Source organism: Neomonachus schauinslandi, chromosome 6 (assembly GCF_002201575.2).
Source record: "Neomonachus schauinslandi chromosome 6, ASM220157v2, whole genome shotgun sequence".
NCBI lineage: Eukaryota > Metazoa > Chordata > Mammalia > Carnivora > Phocidae > Neomonachus > Neomonachus schauinslandi.
In genome coordinates this window covers 75,290,260-75,304,246 of record NC_058408.1, presented here as the reverse complement: position 1 = coordinate 75,304,246, position 13,987 = coordinate 75,290,260, and the positions used below count along the sequence as shown (strand labels likewise).

The window sequence follows — 13,987 nt, the reverse complement described above, 5'->3', positions numbered from 1 at the left end:
TATTTTTTTTTATTAAAGATTTTATTTATTTATTTGAGAGAGTTAGTAAGTGAAAGAGAGAGAGAGAGAGAAAGAGAGCACAAGCAGGGGGGAGGGGCAGAGGGAGAGGGAGAAGCAGGCCTCCCGCAGAGCAGGGAACCCAATGTGGGGCTCCATCCCAGGACCCTGGGATCATGACCTGAGCTGAAGGCAGATGCTTAACCTACTGAGCCACCCCGGTGCCCCTTTAGAAGTGTTTACTAATAGGGGCATATTTATCCTTTTATGTCCATATTCTAACTTCTTTTGAAACTACCTCAACCTTTCTTTCTCTTTTGAACTCTGCTTTGAAGAATGTTTTTTTTTTGACCAGATAAAATAGTGAGTGCAGCTTTCTTAAACTAAGATGACCACTTTTCTGCGTATCTTTATAAATATTCGTCTATTGCCATAGTACTTTGGTTGTTGTGACAAGCCAGATATTTTAATAGCATATATTTCAAAGGCCAGAAGAGGAAATGTACAACATCTTCTTATTCTGAAATTCAAATAACTTTTTCGAATACTCATTTTTTTAGTTTTGTAGAGAAAAAAATTCTATTAATTTTCTAAAGCCTAAAATAAATGAAAATAAATACATGAAATTAGTAAGAATTCAAGTCTGAAGTCTAATTAGCAGACCAAATTTCTTAGCATTTTCTTTCTCTTCAGATATTGTTGTTCCTTGATGGTTCTTCTCTATGTTCCTTGGGGTTTAGCACAATCCAACTGCATGCCTGGCTACTAGTAAACTCATGCTGATTGAATGAATAGAACAATTGCCGTATCTCCCTGCCCTTATCCATTCTGCTGTGGCCAGATTGACTATCCATCCTCCAAACCCACTATATCCCTTTCCATCTCCATACCTTTGCTACCAATGAGTTTTCTCCAGTGATCCCCTTGCCAAGTTCCTAGTCATCTTTTAAGACCCAGCTCCGATGTCAACTCCGCTATGAAGCATTCCTCAAGGGCAGGATGATGCCTTGTTCATCTCCATGTCTCCAGTGCCTGGCACAGAATCAAAGTTAACAAAATGTGTACTGAATAAGCCAGTGAATGAAAGGAAGGGACAGAGCCAGTATCCCCACGGCAGATAAGAACTTGGGCTCTGTGGTCTGACAAACCGGATATTCATGGACCTGCTTCTTGACTTACGATGGTGTGACTTGGTCAGATTACTGCATCACTCAAAGAGGTCATTTCCTTAGCTGTAAAATAAGGACAATGATAGCATCTGACTCAAAGCATTCTTGTTAGAATGAAGTGAGATCCTGTGCATAAAATCCTTCACCTAATCAGTGCTAAATGATAGTCAGTGTTGATAAATTGTTCTACGGGTTTCCTTTGATTGCACCAGAGAGATTGCAGTCCTGTGGAGTCTTGCTGATCTCAGTGCAATTCTATCACACGCAAGTATTTTGGTCCAGGAGCCAGGAAACTGTCATGGCCTCCACCCCCTTTTCCTTCCAAACTAGATGGAGTAAAACTGCAAAAACACAGACTCCCAACTACCTGGAAAATGCTAATTGACTAGAATTTTTCTCTGGCACTTGAGTTTTAGGAGAAAGAGATAAACCACAGACACAAAAAAGAAACTAGTGCAAGGATTTTTTAAAAAATATAGAAACTGCAAGTAACTTCTAGGGGATGACCTTAGAATTACCTTTAGCCTAAATTTCTGTCCCTTTATGTGGTGGCAAATATATACCTTGGGTATTGAATTTTGCATATAGACTGGTGATTTGGCCTAACACTGTTTAAAGGAAAAATTTGAAATGGATGTCAACATGCAAAAAACCTATTATGGAAATTTTCAAATATATGCCAATTTAGAGTGATTAGCCTAATGAATCTCCATGCAACTCTTATCCAGCTTCAGTAATGAGCAATCCTCTGCCACTCTGTTTAATTCCTCCTCTTCTTTTGGTTTGTTTTGCTAGACTTTTAAAAGCAAATACCAGATATCAAATCATTTCACTCATAAATATTTCAGTGTGTATCTCTATCAGGTAAAAAGGTAAATACAGTATAACTATAATCCCTGATCTTAATGAACAAAATTAAAAATAATTTCTTAATACGGTCTAAAACCCAGTCTATATTCTGTTTTCCCTGTTTGTACCAATAAAGTCTTTTTACATTCCTTTTACTGGAATCAGAATCCAAACAGTCCACAGACTACATGTGTTGGCTATTTGTTTGAAGGCTCTCAATTGGTAACAATTCCCCTCCTTTTATCCCATGCTATTTACTTTTTTTTTTTCCAATTTAAATTTTTTATTTGAGCATAGTTGACACACAAGGTTACATTAACTTTTGGTGTAGAACGAAGTGATGCAACATTTCTGTAGGTTATCCTGTGCTCACCACGAGTTTCTTTTTTTTTTTTTAAATGTTTTTATTTATTTATTCATGAGAGTCACAGAGAGAGAGAGAGAGAGGCAGAGGCAGAGGGAGAAGCAGGCTCCCCGCCTAGCAGGGAGCCCGGTGCGGGACTCGATCCCAGGACCCCGGGATCATGACCTGAGCCGAAGGCAGACGCTCAACCATCTGAGCCACCCAGGCGCCCTCACCACAAGAGTTTCTACCCTCTGTCACCATCAACAGTATTACAATATCATTGACTCTATTCCCTATGCTGTGCCTCTCATATCCATGACTCATTCATTCCATAACTGGAAGCCTGTATCTTCCACTCTCCTTCACCCATTTTGTTCAGCCCCCCACCCCTTCCTCTCATGCCCTTTACTTCTTTAAGAGTTTTTAAATTGATAAACATTTCACAAAAACATGGATTTATGGAAGATCTGGCAGGACTGGTTAGACGCTCATAAGCAGCATAGTAGAGGCTGTGGTCTTTAAACCATGCAGGTGCCTCCAGGTATCCACAGTTCACGCCAGTCCCCATTCCACCAACCAGCTTAACCCACCTATGTTGCCCGCCCAGCTCCCATGGGTGTTGTGCTGGCGATCTCTGACCTACATATACATTTGTTGGGCAATGAGGACTGAATCCGGAATGACGGCCTTGAAGTTTAGAAACATCCCTAGTCATTAAGTAAATGCTCAGTTTTGTGCACTCTATTACTTAGGTAGGAATGTAAACTGAAATACTTAAAAAGCTTTCAGCAAGGACCTAAATCCACAAAGGATTTTTTTTTTTTTTACAAATCTTAAATTGGCCTGAAACTTTAGAGATTGGCGTCTCTCTTTTCTTGAGCATTCATTCTAGTGAATTTGCTTCATAGCCCTCCATTCTGTAAGTCTCTTTTTCACCTTTTGAAGGTTTGAGCCTACAAAGGCCACTGGACAAGGTGTCAAGGGACCCGAGCTTTAGTCTTGGTCCTCGATGACCCATGGGCTGCCATTTTGCCTCTCTGAGACACCTTGAAGTGGAAGGAATAACTGCCTAGCTCTCAGGGTTGTTGTGAAGTTCAAGTAAGGTAACAGATGTGAAATTAGTTCATAAACTGTGTAGCTCTACACTTAAACAAGGTATTACTATGCACAAGGATACATCAAATTATGTATAATAGCCTCTTTCACACCTCTCTGCATTTACTCTCTTGTGCCTTTTCCCTGGAATGCCCTTACGAATTAATTGCTAGTCATCTGTGATCCCCAAATACTTGATGCCTCTTTCTTTACAACATTTGCCACACTGTATTAAAGCCATTTGTTTGCATCTTTGTCTTCTGTAAGATTCTGAGCATAAACTGCAGTTTATTCAGTGCTCAGCACACAGCAGACTCTCAGTAAATATCTGCTGAATTAGATAGGATTGATTTTAATAATTATTATGTGCACCTGTCTTAGAGGACAAAGTCTCTGCCTACACAATGCGTTAGCTATATTGTCTGGTCACTGACCAGTCTTGGCTCTTGTTAAAAGCTTTTGATGATGATGATGATGATGATGATGAGATAGTTATAAAAATAGAGTTTTAGGGCGCCTGGGTGGCTCAGTTGGTTAAACGACTGCCTTCAGCTCAGGTCATGATCCTGGAGTCCCGGGATCAAGTCCCGCATCGGGCTCCCTGCTTGGCAGGGAGTCTGCTTCTCCCTCTGACCCTCCTCCCTCTCGTGCTCTCTGTCTCTCATTCTCTCTCTCTCAAATAAATAAATAAAATCTTTAAAAAAAAAAAAAAATAAAAAATAAAAATAGAGTTTTATATTTTTAATTTAAGTAAATGATTAGACTTTTGGAGTATATTACTAATCATTTAAGCTCATCAACAATGAAAGAATCTAAATGTGGAATGCCTCTCATTAAAAAGAATTTCCTTTCCTGCTGGGGAAAACTTAAGCTACCAGTCATTGTTTTTGGCCCCATTGTCTGGTTCTCTTCACAAAGCAAGGGCTCCTTGTTCTCCTACAGCTGGTTTGCCATCCACCCAGTCAGCATGAACAACAGCAATCATCTCGTCAATAGCGACAACATGGGCTATGCCTCTTACCTTTTTGAGCAAGAGAAGAACAAAGGCTATCTACCTGGACAGGTGAGAATTTGTGTCGTTGAAAGCATCATCTTAATGTGCTGAGTATCACCATTCATGCAGTGCTCAGAAGAGCTGATTCAACTAATGAATCATTGAACACTATATCAAGAACTAATTATGTACTATACAGTGGCCAACTGAACATAAAAAAAAAAAAAGAAGAATAGCTGATTCAAATTCTCAGCGTCAGGTGTCATCACATACTCACATGCTTGGATAAAAAGAATTCTCCATCCTCCCTGATGGGGAAAGAAAAATTAAAAATGGCTAACTGTGTCAAATACTACTTATATGGATGGCTTCATACAGTTACAATTGGTTGGATAAGGAAGGACAAGTTCAAGATTTTGGCAATATGGAATGGTTTTTGACCAACTTGGAAATATGATAAGCTGTGTTGATGTTTACTTTTGTTTTCAGAGCTGTAAGTGTTAACCCGACTGAGGATAAGGTGATGCGTCTTTTTCACTGGTCTGGATTTCCCTGTTAATGGTGAATTTCCTTTCAAGGAGTTTGTCTTCCTTTCCTTCACTAAGGCCAAAGTCAGAGACAGCCCTAATGCACCAGACTTGTTTTTTAACTTTGAAACGCAATGAGGGCTGGAATTCGAGATGGGGGCTGGACCTCAGTCTGTGTACTTCAGAAAACTCTGTGTAAATTACTGACTACAGACAGCTAAGTGGTGAGGGGGGACCCTGCTCTGTTTGACCCTAGTGTCCAACTCCCAAATGCAGAAGAATAGAAGAGGATGAGAGCCCCAGGCCCTTGACTAGAATAAGTATCTAAAAGGTGTATAATGATATAAAAGTTATTGGTCCCCTGAACATTTGATCTGATCTTTTAGCTCCTTGTTGACAAAACACTTTTTTTTTTTTTCATTTTAGATTGAGTTTTAGGGAAAGAAAGGAAGTTCCCATTTATGATCACTGGCTGCTAGGCCCATTGAGATAAGTTATCTTTTTGGTATGCAAAGAGACACATGATCTCCGTTATCTCTTTCCCTAAGAAAACGGAAGACATTGAAGGTGGAATGGTAGACCAGCTAGCTGGGTTGAGGTTAAAGTCTTGCACCACTCAGAAAACGTTCTGTGTTGTTACTTCAGGTTGAAGGGATAAGAGAAAAGCTACACGGAGGCAGATCTAGATGGTGGACACTATATTTAGGCTCAGTTTTGCCACAGGAAAATCTGGATTCACTATATTTTTTTTCAGCCAGTAGATTTATTTTTCAAGGAAAATCTCTGAGCTCCAAATACAATACCAGAGAATAGCTTGATGAGTCAGCATTTTATGATTTGTTGTTGTTGTTGTTGTTGTTGTATACTGTGTTTCTTGTCAAAAAGTTTCTGTTTGTGGCACAGGTTTGAAACTCTCCTACTTGAGATGGCTTTATTGATCATTGGGATATCATGGGTAGTAATATATATGCGGACTGCAATGTGAATTTTTTTTCAGAAATTTTCTCAGAATGTTATACCTCCTCCTTTTAATTGTCTGCAAATGATTTTGAATTATTAACCAGAGTGGATTAAATGTTTGCATTTTTAATGGAAGTCATTATGGGAAATAAGAAAGAATAAAAGACACTTGGATGTTTCTTTTGACAGGGACCATATGTAGCAGCCTTTGCTTCATCAAACCTGGGAGATGTGTCCCCCAATATTCTTGGCCCACACTGTGTCAACACAGGAGAGTCTTGTGATAATGCCAATAGCTCTTGTCCTATCGGTGGGGTAGGTAATCATGACATGAAATCTTTGTTTTTGCATCTCATGTGCATTTTATGTTTAAATATCCACCATTAACTTATAATTATGTTTTTCTCAAGTATACACAGGCCTACTGACTGCTAGCTTTTCCTCTTCTCAGAAGCACCCACTAAATTCTGATTGGGTAAAATTCTGGTTTCCCATTGGATTGACCGCTAAGTGAAGTTAGTCAATGTCAGAGATGCAATACCCTTCCCCAAATTTGGACAGCCTGAAACACTTCACCTTGGCATTTCTGACGTCACGAGTTAGTACCAGAAACTGCCTGCCTGAGATGTTTCTCACTGATGGGAAAGTCTATAGGATTTTTAAAAAAATATAAGATCAACTTTTTTTTTTTTCTTTTCTTTAAAATCACAAACAGGCGCTTGAGTGGCTCAGTCAGTTAAGCATCTGCCTTCGGCTCAGGTCATGATCCCAGGGTCCTGGGTTCGAGTCCCGCGTCAGGCTCCCTGCTCAGTGGGGATCCTGCTTCTCCTTCTCCCTCTGCCACTCCCCCTGCTTGTTCTCAAATAAATAAATAAATAAAATCTTTAAAAAAATGAAATTAAAATAAAATAAAATCACAAGCAAAAAATCTTGCTGTAAAAACTCACACAACATGGAAAACACAGACAGCTGTAATAAGTGAGTCCTATTCACTCCCTTCCTCCCTGCCTCACCATGAGTTACGACTGTCACACCTCTTTCTACATACTTACTTAAGTGCTCATGAACAAAATTTTGTAACTTATTTATTGATTTTTTTTTATTGGTCTGGGATTCGAGTTTTCCACCTCATAGGTCTTTAAAATCTTTTTATGACTATATATAGGTCTGTGTGGTAGGTTTTAAAGACAATAAGAACGGCTGTACCATTGTTTATTTAACTGCTTCTCTGCCAAGTTCATTTAGGTTTTTTTTCAGCTTTGACTTGAGCAACAGATGCTAGTTTCTGGGCTCTTATTCTTTTTGTATTTAGAACATGTCACCTGTGATATTACTTTTATTAAACATCATTTCTGGGCTATTACTTCTATTCCAGTCAATGCCACCCAATGAGTAGTATGGTTTTAACAATTCTATTTTTCTGTTATATATTACCATTTTTATATGGAAAGTCTTCCTTTATTACCCTTCATTTGTAAAATTTCCACACAATATTAATTAATTCAATAATTAATCAACAATTCAACAATTAAGTCAATAATTGATCTAATCATTAGATTTAAAGATTACTTGTTAAATTCCAAAATTCAGAGATGAAATGCTTAAATAAATTATGAGACCTATTTGCAATAGAATATTATGCATCAACTCAGTGTGTTGTGTTGGAATACTTAATGTGGGAAAAAGCTCATAGTACACGATGTTGATTAAGAAAATTGGCTTTAGGGCGCCTGGGTGGCTCAGTTGGTTAAGCGACTGCCTTCGGCTCAGGTCATGATCCTGGAGTCCCTGGATCGAGTCCCGCATCGGGCTCCCTGCTTGGCAGGGAGTCTGCTTCTCCCTCTCCCACTCCCCGTTTGTGTTCCCTCTCTTGCTGTGTCTCTGTCAAATAAATAAATAAAATCTTTAAAAAAAAAAAAAGAAAATTGGCTTTAATATTGCATATTCATGATGATTGCAGTTTTGAAAATAAATGTGTCATAGTAAAAAGACAAAGTGAAACACACTGAATTGTTAACCCTGGTTTTCTCTGTTTGGCATTATTATAGGGGGTGTTTATTCCGTTTATCTTATTTATTGTTTTTATTCTATTTATATACTTTTGCATTTTTTTTTACCATGAGCATACTTTGTAATCATAAAAAATTACAAGAAAATCATACCCTCTCCCACAACAGAATTCTTTTTCTCTCTGTCCCGCTCCATCTGTTAGATTGGCTTCCCTCATGTTTGCAAGAGGGCAGTCAGTACTGAGGAAGGGGTATCATTCTCCCCCCTACCCCCACCCCATATACGGTAGGAGACAGAGAAAACCTCTCTTCTAACCATGAAATAAAAGTTCTTTTCAGCCCAAATGGGTCAATGGAGGTATAAACCCATTCCTGGACCAAAGCAGTTCCTGGGGAAATGGTATGTGCTGATTGGCATAAGCTGGGGTTTCTTCCCAGTCTTTGGCAATGCCCAGGGGATGGCTGTCATCATCTTAGACTGACCTGGAACTGGGAATAGAATCACTGACTGTTAAAGAAGAGATGCCTTTCTGAAGAAAATCGTGATTCACTTAAGAAACCAAAAGAGGGAAATGGGCAAATATTGCCATGTCTTTTGCTTTAATGTTGCTTCTTCAAACAGATTTTTTTGAACTTTAGAAACTAGCTTTGATGTAAAAAAAGATATATGCTTGTTAAAAACTCAAACAATACTGAAAAGTTCAGAAAACAAAACATGTAAAGGAGCAGCCCCTAACCCCACAATGAACCTGTTAAAAATTTAATGGTCTGTGTCCAGCCACCTGTCTGCATGTACAGTTGTATTTAAATGAGGTCCTACCGTAATGCTGTTCTGGAACCTGCTTTCTTGTTTTCAGTGAGTATACTTGAAAACAACACTTAAACTAATGCCATAGTTTTCAATGTTAAGTTCCCTAAATGAGTTCACCAATCCCCTACTGATGAGAGCTTTCTTTCCCTCCCTCTTCTCTTCCTTCACATCCTCTCTCTTCTGTTTTTCCTTCCATCATATAAACATGCTCTGGTCGCTATGTTGTACATATTTTCATGCGTGTATGAGTTTCACCTTAGGACAAATTCTTTTTTTTTTTAAGATTTATTTATTTATTTGGAAGGGGCAGAGGGAGAGAGAGACTCTCAAGCAGACTCCCCGCTAAGTGCGGAGCCTGATGTGAGGCTCGATCCCACGACCTTGAGGTCAAGACCTGAGCTGAAACCAAGAGCCGGATGTTTAACTGAATGAGCCACCAGGGCGCCCCTAGGGCAAGTTCTTAGAAGTGAATTTGCTGTCAAAGGGAAAGCATAGCCACCATGAGGTGTCTGTCAGTCCCGTTCCCCCTAACAGAGCATGAGTGAAAGTTTCCCCAAACTCTCACTGACACCCAGTTTATCAGTCTTTCAGTCTTTGCCAACACAACACGCAAAGAGTTCTTTGTAGTTTAAATTTATACTTAATTATTCATGAGACTGAATATATTTTAATGTTGAATGGCCATTTATACTTCATTTTTGTAAATTACCTATTTCATCCATATTCCATTGTATATCCATTAGGATCTTTTTTTTTTTTTTTTGCTTTTTTTCCTCCCAGCTCTATTGAGATGTAATTGATATACAACATTGTATAATTTTAAGGTGTGCAATGTGATAATTTTGATACACATATAGGATGCTTTTGACTGCAAATAAGAGAAAACCCAACTCAGTATGGTTGAATCAAAAGGTATTAAGAAAGTATTCATCCATATTTTCTTTTAATACTTTTTAATTTTCAATTATAATATTTAAGTATCTGGTCAATCTCAAAATTTCCTCGTATAAGAAGTGAAGTAAAGAGCCAGATTTATGTACTGATCTTTCCCAGAGGATCATCTAGTTGTTCCAATATAATTTTAACTGAGTTTCAATTGAAGGCAATCATGAGCCATAGGCAAGAACAGACAGGTAGGAAGATGTGCAACCAATGGGGAACTTGGCTTTAGGTCTTAGCTCACATATTAGCTACCTATATAATCTCCGACAAATCGTCCAACCCACCTGAGCCTCAGTGTCCTTATCTGTAAAAATAAGGCACTGTGATATGTGATTTCTGAAGATCTTTGCTGCTCCAATGCCATGAATGATTTTGCTTTTCATAATCTGTAGATTGAGAGACTGACAAGAAATGCTAGAATGTGGGTTTAAAACTATGTTTGCTTAGCTTCCCTTGTAATTTTGCATTCCTTAAAACCATTGCTTATTTCACCGAGAGTCCGTCTTGTCTCCCTGTGTTGCAGTCTAGCATGTGCATTGCTATGGGACCAGGAGAGGATATGCTCAACAGCACGCAGATTATAGGACGGATCATATATCAGAGAGCGAAGGTCAGCCACGGGCCCCACTTCTTTCAACTTCATTTAATCTTGTTCTTTAAAATCCACCAACAGTGTTCATGATGAAGTCAGTAATGGTAAGAGGCAGAAAGGGCTCGTGCTGGCCCTGGAGTCTGCTGGCACTGGCCTGCTAGGAAGGCTGCTTCCCAAAGGACACAGGAACCTCTCTCTGACTGCTCGTCTGACCTTTTTTTTTTTAATTTAATTTAATTTTATTAGGTTGTTGTCACCATACAGTACATCATTAGTTTTTGATGTAGTAATCCATGATTCACTGTTTGCGTATAACACCCAGTGGTCCATGCAGAACGTGACCTCTTTAATACCCATCACCGGGCTAACCCATCTCCCCAACCCCCTCCCCTCTAGAACCCTCAGTTTGTTTCTCAGAGGCCATAGTCTCTCATGGTTCATCTCCCCCTCCAATTTCCCCCCCCTTCATTCTTTCCTTCCTCTCCTAATGTCCTCCGTGCTATTCCTTATGTTCCACAAATAAGTGAAACCATATGATAATTGACTTTCTCTCCTTGACTCATTTCACTTAGCATAATCTCCTCCAGTCCCATCCATGTTGCTGTAAAAGATGGGTATTCATCCTTTCTGATGGCTGAGTAATATTCCATTGTGTATATGGACCACATCTTCTTTATCCATTCATCTGTTGAAGGGCATCTTGGCTCTTTCCACAGTTTCGCTATTGCGGACATTGCTGCTGTGAACATTGGGGTGGATATGGCCCTTCTTTTCACTACATCTGTGTCTTTGGGGTAAATACCCAGTAGTGCAATTGCTGGGTCATAGGGTAGCTCTATTTTTAAATTTTTGAGGAACCTCCACACTATTTTCCAAAGTGGCTGTACCAACTTGCATTCCCACCAACAGTGGAAGAGGGTTCCCCTTTCTCCACAACCTCTCCAACATGTGTTGTGTCTTGCCCTGTCCATTTTTGCCATTCCAACTGGTGTAAGGTGGTATCTCAATGTGGTTTTAATTTGAATTTCCCTGATGGCTATATGAAGTCCTTGTAAAACCAAGGAAACAGGGAAACATTCTATTTCAGCCTGAGTGCTTGCTTCAGACTGCGGTGATAAATAGTGTAAGGATTTCAGCTAACATGGCGTCAGGCATGATCAGACTGATCCAGATTCTCTCGGCCTTTGCTGCCCAGTTGCCTGACTGTTCTTTTTTTTGTAAAGCTTTTATTTATTTATTTGTCAGAGAGTACAAGCAGGGGGAGAAGCAGGCTCCCCCCTGAGCAAGGAGCCTGATGCTGGACTCGATCCCAGGACCCTGGGATCATGACCTAAGCCGAAGGCAGCGGCTTAACTGACTGAGCCACCCAGGCGCCCCATGCCTGACTGTTCTTAACGTCTTCAGTGACAAGGCCAGACTGAGCAACACAGCTCCCCACGCCTGCAATTTGAATTCAAATTAGTTCCTAGTCTTAAATATATCCCAGTTGTTGGGGCACCTGGGTGGCTCAGTTGGTTAAGCGACTGCCTTCCACTCAGGTCATGATCCCGGAGTCCCGGGATCGAGTCCCACATAGGGCTCCCTGCTCAGCAGGGAGTCTGCTTCTCCCTCTGACCCTCCTCCCTCTCATGCTCTCTGTCTCTCATTCTCTCTCTCTCAAATAAATAAATAAAATCTTAAAAATAAATAAATAAATAAATAAATAAATATATCCCAGTTGTCCATCTTATATTTTCTTTTCTTCTCTTCTTGAGACATTTTTTGAGGAGGAGCAAATCGGGTCTGTAGTAAGATGATTATGAGTTGCTCTATGCTTCTCCCTCTGCGAAATTGTATCTTCCATTTTGCCCATGTTTTGTTTCCATCCTCTGGAGACAGATTTCTGATCGAAAAGACCAAGGATGACCTCAAGCTGAGATCTCTTCCATAGTTCGATCTCTTCCTTTGTGTGGCTAACTCATACCTTTGTTGCAAGTGTGTGAGTCCGTGCATGTGTCTCAGTAAATATTTTGCTCCATGGGTTCTGAAATGTTTCAGGAGCAATTAAGGAAGAACAAAAGCACCTTTAAAAACATTAGACACCAGCCAGCCTACCTGCAGCAGTTTCTTTTTAATTACTGTGGTATTATCAGTGGATGGTTCTAGATTAACAGATTCTTATTTTTTTTTTTTTTTAAAGATTTTATTTATTTATTTGAGACAGAGAGAATGAGAGACAGAGAGCATGAGAGGGAGGAGGGTCAGAGGGAGAAGCAGACTCCCTGCCGAGCAGGGAGCCCGATGCGGGACTCGATCCCGGGACTCCAGGATCATGACCTGAGCTGAAGGCAGTCGCTTAACCAACTGAGCCACCCAGGCGCCCTAGATTAACAGATTCTATTTAGGGTGTGCACCCGTGACACGGTTTGGTGTCAGAAATTTTGTTACTGTTCTGGGCTTGAGAGTCAGAGGGATTTGTCCCACATTCTGGATTCTCTTTGACTCGCTCCTTATCGGGGAGGCAGCTGGTGTTACTGAGAGCTCACCCTGAGAACCCCCATGTGGCTGTCAAATCGGGGTTGGGGGGACCATCAGGTGTAGGCAAAGGGGCGTGCGCTGAGGTAGGATTGGCCCACCATGTGTGGTACAGATCAATACAAGCCAATGTTTCCAAACAAGCTGACTCACATTTGCCACGAGATAGAAAAAGCATCAGTTCACCCTACAGGGGATAAAAAAGAACCTCAAAAGGTGGATGGGGGGAGTGGGGAGTCTTTCCAGCCACCCTTTGGTGCCAGCCCTGTCAGAGGACTTGCGACTTCTGAGGGAGAACCCCCGAGGTTATGCTCTCATTCTGGCAAAAACAATCATTGGGCCTGCCTCCTCCTCATCTTAAATTTTCTTGAGGGAGGCTTTTTGTGCCATAGCCTCTATCACTAGAATGTCCTGTTTGTGGGGGGAGCAGACACAGGTCAAGGTCTCAGGGCCTCCCCGCGTCTGGAAGCCACTGGGGATGGCAGAGAGTGTCACGTGGGTAGTGGCTCTTTCTAAGCAGCCAGCAAAACAAAACTTGGCGGGCACATGCTTTTCCAAATTGGTACTTACTGGGCACAGTGGTACTCTTCATTTTAGCTCTTTTGCTTCTTTTTTTTTCTTTTATTATGTTAATCCCCATACATTACATCATTAGTTTTTGATGTAGTGTTCCATGATTCATTGTTTGCGTATAACACCCAGTGCTCCATGCAGTACGTGCCCTCTTTAATACCCATCACCGGGCTAACCCATCCCCCGACCCCCCTTAATGGATTTAAAAAAAAATTTTTTATTGTTATGTTAATCCCCATACATTACATCATTAGTTTTAGATGTAGTGTTCCATGATTCATTGTTTGTGCATAACACCCAGTGCTCCATGCAGAACGTGCCCTCTTTAATACCCATCACCAGGCTAACCCATCCCCCCACCCCCTCCCCTCTAGAACCCTCAGTTTGTTTCTCAGAGTCCATCGTCTCTCATGGTTCGTCTCCCCCTCTGATTCCCCCCCCTTCATTCTTCCCCTCCTGCTATCTTCTTCTTTATTATTATTTTTTTTAACATATAATGTATTATTTGTTTCAGGGGTACAGGTCTGTGATTCCACAGTCTTGCACAATTCACAGTGCTCACCATAGCACATACCCTCCCCAGTGTCTATCACCCAGCCACCCCATCCC

At 40.6% G+C, this 13,987-nt stretch overlaps 1 protein-coding gene across 4 annotated transcripts in view; it reads left to right on the top strand.

The window, feature by feature from the left end:
• ASAH2 (N-acylsphingosine amidohydrolase 2) overlaps positions 1-13,987 on the top strand; it is a 92,094-nt gene that overhangs the window by 50,427 nt on the left and 27,680 nt on the right. For 3 of the 4 annotated variants that reach the window (XM_021696191.1, XM_021696189.1, XM_021696188.1), the window contains exons 9-11: positions 4,399-4,519; positions 6,127-6,252; positions 10,223-10,309. In XM_021696191.1, the coding sequence (XP_021551866.1) occupies positions 4,399-4,519; positions 6,127-6,252; positions 10,223-10,309 (334 nt within the window). The remainder of the gene's footprint in view (positions 1-4,398; positions 4,520-6,126; positions 6,253-10,222; positions 10,310-13,987) is intronic. The other variant, XM_021696190.1, reaches the window with a different exon arrangement.